Raw genomic sequence first — 6,072 nt, 5'->3', positions numbered from 1 at the left:
CACCCTAAAGGTAGGTCATGTCATCTTCCTTGGTGGAAATTTTGGGGATCGGCTCGACACGGCCCACGGCCTAGGCCTAGGAGGGCCCATGCCGTGTCATGCCTACATGCGGGCCTAGGCTTGGGCTGAATCAGGCTACACTATTTTTTTTTTTGAAATTTTGATTTCTTTTCCAAGTAAAATTGTAAAACTAAAATATTTGACTTTCCTATGAACTTTGGAAATTGGGAACTATTTAAAAAATTAGGAAATAAGAAATCTAAGTTATTTAACACATAAATGAAAAAAAAAATACTTAACCAAATTGACATAAGAATGATGGAATAACAAATTGGAAGAAAAATAGGAATTTTATTTCATTTAAATTTGAATGGTACAAATTAATGAATTACAAATACAATGATTGGATCATTGCATAGATGAATAAAATATAAAAATGGAAATAAATTAATAAAATATAAAAATACAATATGGTTACAAACTAAAAATATAAAATTACATTGTTAAAATTTTAAAAATATATCAAATAAATTAAATAAAATTTAAAAAATTACAATAACTTGAAAAAAAATGAAAAATTCTATACAAGTAGTCAAAATTCATGAATCATCATTCATGAATTTCATCATCTACTTCGGGTGAAATGTTCGGTGTTGTATCATGCCCTCCCTTGTCTTGTAATCTATCTTCTGTATCTAGCTAATCCTTGAAGCAGATGCACATCTCTATGCTCTCATCGTTCATGCAACTTCTTTTGTCATCAGCACCCTGGTACCTACACTAAAACAAGACTCTGATGGAACTGTAGACACCGGAAGGGTTAGTAGATCATGTGCCATGGCGGCTAGAACCGGATAATTTTTTGAGTGTTCATTCCACCAGGCTAAAATATCAAAATTATTTGATACTTCACCTAAATTAGAAAAAAAATTGCTTCTAAATAAAAATTAAGTTCAGTAAATGTACTTGTTGTAGAACTAATAGATTTTTGCCTTCTACTTATTAAACAAAAAAGTTTTTCTCTTCTACTACTGGGTTCAAGGTCAGAAGTAGAAGAAGAAGATGATGAACAAGTTGTAGGAATTTCCTACAACTTCAGATTCATAGAAACTGAACATTTCAAATAATAGATTATTAATTTCTTCTTTTTTATTTTCTATATCAATATTCATATTTTCATAAAATATCTAAACCATCTTTTCTAGTCCTAGGGTCTAATGTTATAGCTAAACAATAAAGGGGATAAATGTTCTCCCAATATTTTTTAAATTTATTTTCCATAATTTCAATAAAATTATGGATTATTTCTATATTTAGCAAAACAATCACTAATTACCATTAATTGATATGGTAAATTACAACTAGTTGGATAATAAATTCCAAATAATTCATTTGTTGCATCATACACATGTTTTAAAAATCTCTTATACAGACTGACATTTCCCAGTCTTCCTCAAATATCATATCATTAGCCATTTTTGAATTATAAAAATCAGAAAGAATTATTTTATGAGATATACAACTTTCTAACATAGCATAGGTAGAATTCCACCTATGCTTTACATATAATATAAAATGTTTATATTTTAAACCATAATTTTGGCATAAATATTTAAATTCTTGTTGTCTTGCCCCTGAACTTTATATATATATAATACAATTTCTAATTTTTGAAATAATATTCAAAGCATCTTGAATACATAAATTTAAGATGTGACATGCACATCTAATATGAAATAATTTACCATTTAAGCATCTTGAAAACAATTTGTTTTCTATTCCATAAGCATGCAAAGTATTTAAAATACTTGTAGGAATAGTTGGGCCACTATGTGGCCATTCAAGCATAATAAAACTTTAAATTCTTTTATTCAAAAGCCAATTTTCATGAAATGGCCAATAACAAAAATATAACTAATGTTAAATTTGGATGTCCAAACATCGAAAATAATTGCAACTTTAGAATTAAGATTTGCTAACAAAGAAATTAAATTTTGTTTATATGAATAAATTTTTTTAAAGCATCAGTTCTTATAGTATTCCTATAAAAAAAATTTATATTGTGGATTTACGGAACTATGCAACCATTTTTCTAGTTTTGGATATTCGATTAATATAAATGGTTGTTCTGCATGTACAATATACTTAGCAAGTTCTTGTCTCATTTTTTCTTATGAATATCTAAAAGTGCCAAAACTAGCCCCCTCCCAATTTGTGTTTGGGTTGTTTTTCTCCCTTCATCTTCCTCTCACTTATGTGTGAACATATGTCTGCTCAAATGACCCATACCACCCTTGCTACAATAACTAAAGTCTTTCCTACATTTTTGGCAAATGACCCTTTTCCCCTTCCCATCAATATCCTCTACTTTGAAAACTTTCCAAACCAGGCTACCCAACTTAGAAGCCCTCCTTTTTCCCCTAGTGTCACTACTACCGGGGATGAAAGTTCCACTTCTATTGGCATCAATCGCATCAGTGCTAACACTACCATGATGCGATTAAATGTCATCCATGGTGAACATGTTGGGGAATCGGTTTTCAGAAGATCCAGCCATTTTTTTAATTCTAAAAAGATAAAAATTAATCTAATTCGACTTACCCGGATTGCCGGTTCAAAATCTCAACTGGTTTCAACTGTTGAAGCCTTTCAACGTCCAATCCTCCCAAATTGAGATACTTGAGCTAGTTGAGCAAGCCTTCTTCTTGTTGAAAGTCAAAATTTTGATAAAGTTGAGACTTGAGAATTGGAGAATGCAGAATTATACAATCAGCTAATCATATTGCAGATAATTAAGAATGTATGAGTATGAGAGAGAGAGAGAGAGAAGAGATTAAGAGATTTGTTGAATGGTGGAGGGTAGGGCTATTTATAGGAATTGAATATAATTCAATTGCCCAAAATACCCAAAAAATATATATTATTTAGCTGTTATGAGGGGTATTTTGGTCATTGTAAAGTTACTTATAACTTTGCCCAAAATGCCCCCTAAACTAGTTGTTATATAGCTATTGGGGGCATTTATGTCATTTTCTCAACCCCCATAAGCAAAATACACAAATACCCCCTTAATATGGTTATTTATAGTTGTTGGGGGTATTTCAAAAAAAAACCCCCCAAAAGTTGAAACTAGCCATTGGGCCCCTTTGGGGGGGGGGGGGGGGCAACGACTATATTCCTGAGCGGGCCGAACACAGCCTGCTATGGGGCTGGCAGGATGTTCTTCGTGTTGTGTCGCGGGCGGATAGGCTGATTTACACCTCTATCTCTCCAAATCATAGTTTCTATGTCAGAAAGCTTTGGAAATTAAATATTTCCCCTTGATTCCAACTTTTCTTTTGGAGAATTCTAAATGATTTTGTTCCTATAAAAGAGATTATCTGTTTTGAAAGCAATAAAAAAATCTATGTTCTTTGCGAGTTAGAGGTAGAAACTACAATTCATTTATTCTTAAATTGTCCTTATACTCAAGCTTTTTTATTTGATAATCCTTGGAACATAAACTTTCAAAATACATTTCAAGGTTCATGGGGTTCTAATATTCAAAACCTTTTGTTTATGAACATGCTAAGTTGGATTGCTACTGCCTTTTATTATATTTGGCATACCAGGAATGAAAGATGCTTTAGGAATAGGTTGATTCAACCTATTAATCTCCTTCATCAAATTAATCACTCGGTCATACCTCCTAATTCTCCTCTAGATAAATCTGCTTCCTCAACTATAATAGACTTTATGGACAAATTTCCTATCACCAGCAATTATACAACGGACCTCACGTGTTCTCTAATGCAGGAAAAATCTTAGACACTTTATAGAATTATGGTTTCATTATTCAGTCTACTAACCTTTCCTGTTTAAAAATTATGGGTGGTAGAACTAATCAAGTATCTTCAGTTGTTCAAGCTGAGCTTTATGCTATCATGCAGGTTATATTAGAACTTTCAAGTTGGAATTGAAGGCTCTTCATTAGAAAGCAAATCTTCCTTGGTCTTGCCTTTGGCTTTTGTTTTGTCCAGGACCGGGTCTTTATCTTTAAAATTTAGAAATGTGAGTACTTTTTTGTGTATTGAAAGTTTAATAGCCTTGCCCATAAGGTATCCCAATTAGCTAAAACACACTGTTTATCCTCTTTTAATTGTAATGATTATCAAGATGGGATACCAAGGGTAGAAGACTATGTTAATGTTTGTTCTTCTTAATACAATTTGCCCCTTTCAAAAAAAAAAAAAAGTGAACTTGAGCTTTTGACAAGTCATTTTATGTGTTAAGAGGCTTAAGATATTTGCGCCAAACAGACCATTATAAAGGGCAAAGTCGTAAATTTACCAACAAACATGGCTCTTTTGCTGCAGTAGTTTAAAGCTTTCTCCGTTCTTGCCTAACACCTCGTCGAACGAACCCTACTTGCAGAGGTGGTGTTCGAAGGGAATCCTTTCGAACGTCTTCCATTGACGTGCTCAGGATTGCAGAGAGAGGTGTAAGACGAAGCTATAGACCTAGAAATGGATGCTATAAGGAAGCAACTCGACGTGCTTATGGGAGCGAACAGAAATGGTGACGTGAGGGAGGTGAATCGCAAATACTACGACCGAGACGTCTGTCGTCTGTTCCTGGTTGGGCTTTGTCCGCACGAACTCTTCCAGTTAACGGTACCTGTTTTTTTACTTTTCTGTTTATTTTAATTTATCTCAGAATTGTTCGATGGTTCTTGATGATTTCTACCTGTTCATGGCTATTAGCTACTTCTTTTTTATTTTCTTTGTATACTTCTGTTAGGCAATCGTTTTTCAGCATTCTTAGTAGGAAATCCTGCTACTTTATACTTAGTTTTTTGGTTTCGTTAATTCTTGTGAGAATCCCATTAGGGCTTCTCTTGTTTGGTTATACTGCGTTTTAAGTTTTCCCTTCCTATTAACAAATTAACTCACTCTAAATTTGTATCATCATGCATCATTGGCTGAGATCCTACCAAATCATTCAACTTGACACTAGCATTTGCCAAATTAACTTAACTGGTATTTCATTAGAGCAGAGGACTAATGATCATTGATCTCTATCGTTCAATATTCAAACCATTGATTACTGGCAGCCTCTATCTTCAGATTTCGAGAAATTGTTATTATTTGGTCTGGTAATGTAATTTCCTTGGATGTTCCATGTTCGTAGATTTTGAATTCATCTTATGTTTGTGACTTCGTGTTGATTTGTACCAGAAAATGGATATGGGGCCATGTCCGAAGGTGCACTCATTGCAATTGAGAAAAGAGTATCCTTTTTGCTCATACCGCAGTCTAGTCTAGTTATTTGCAATTTCTATTTGTAAGTATTTAGTATATCTTTACATGTAGGTCACACAGTATCCAAGGATTCGTGAACTGCCAAAAACCTAGGTTGTCATTATGACTTTGCAGTAGTTAAGGATATTCGTGGTTTCAGCATGTGTTTCTGAGTTGACAATTACCGCACTGGGTGAACCATTTATCTGGACATGGTAAAAAGGAAAAAAAAGATATTAGGCCTTTGGTGTGTGCACACACAGGGAACGAAAACATAAACATGATGGTGCTTTTCATGAGATAGTTAAATTGAAATACAAGGAGTGGCAGGGTGTTTAAAATAAGTGTTTTCTTTCTTTTTTTTTTTTTTTTTTTCTGGGAGTCCCCCACTATCGATGCTAAGACTGAGAATGCCATTGGACTGTACAGTGATTTAAGAGGCGTGCCTAGGCACACACATGATGTGCATTTTAGGGTATGCACCTCTCCTAGGTCCTTGGCACAATACTTTCAAAAGGCACATGCCTGGTGCGCCTTGTGCTTCAGCCTAGGCACACGTCTTGTGCTTTCAAAACCCCATATTTGTTAATGTTGCTCATTCATTCATCCTAATAAAAAAATATTTTTAAAAGTCACTTAAAGTTATAAAACCTGTTTTTATAGGAATTAAGAATTTAAGACCTTGATATGGACTTGTTTGGGCTTGCCTTGAGGGGCTTGGTACAAGGGTGGCTCGTAGAATCAGGAATGCATAATATTTAACATCACATTAGCTATTTGAAGTAATGCAGTT

At 33.8% G+C, this 6,072-nt stretch overlaps 1 protein-coding gene across 2 annotated transcripts in view; it reads left to right on the top strand.

Moving 5' to 3' along the window:
- The first annotated feature begins 4,289 nt into the window (after positions 1 to 4,289).
- Positions 4,290 to 6,072, top strand: part of LOC148873357 (U1 snRNP-associated protein usp106-like) — a 40,936-nt gene continuing 39,153 nt past the window's right edge. Inside the window, exons 1-2 of one of the 2 annotated variants that reach the window (XM_088963811.1) lie at positions 4,290 to 4,652; positions 5,217 to 5,269. In XM_088963811.1, coding sequence (XP_088819937.1) covers positions 4,506 to 4,652; positions 5,217 to 5,269 — 200 coding nt within the window. In that variant the 5' untranslated portion in view covers positions 4,290 to 4,505. The remainder of the gene's footprint in view (positions 4,653 to 5,216; positions 5,270 to 6,072) is intronic. The other variant, XM_088963812.1, reaches the window with a different exon arrangement.

The sequence above is a fragment of the Nelumbo lutea genome, chromosome 1 (genome assembly GCF_056320005.1).
Source record: "Nelumbo lutea isolate HS-2025 chromosome 1, American lotus-T2T, whole genome shotgun sequence".
NCBI classification, from domain to species: domain Eukaryota; kingdom Viridiplantae; phylum Streptophyta; class Magnoliopsida; order Proteales; family Nelumbonaceae; genus Nelumbo; species Nelumbo lutea.
The sequence above is the reverse complement of the archived record's forward strand: the minus strand, read 5'-3'. Positions and strand labels throughout refer to the sequence as shown.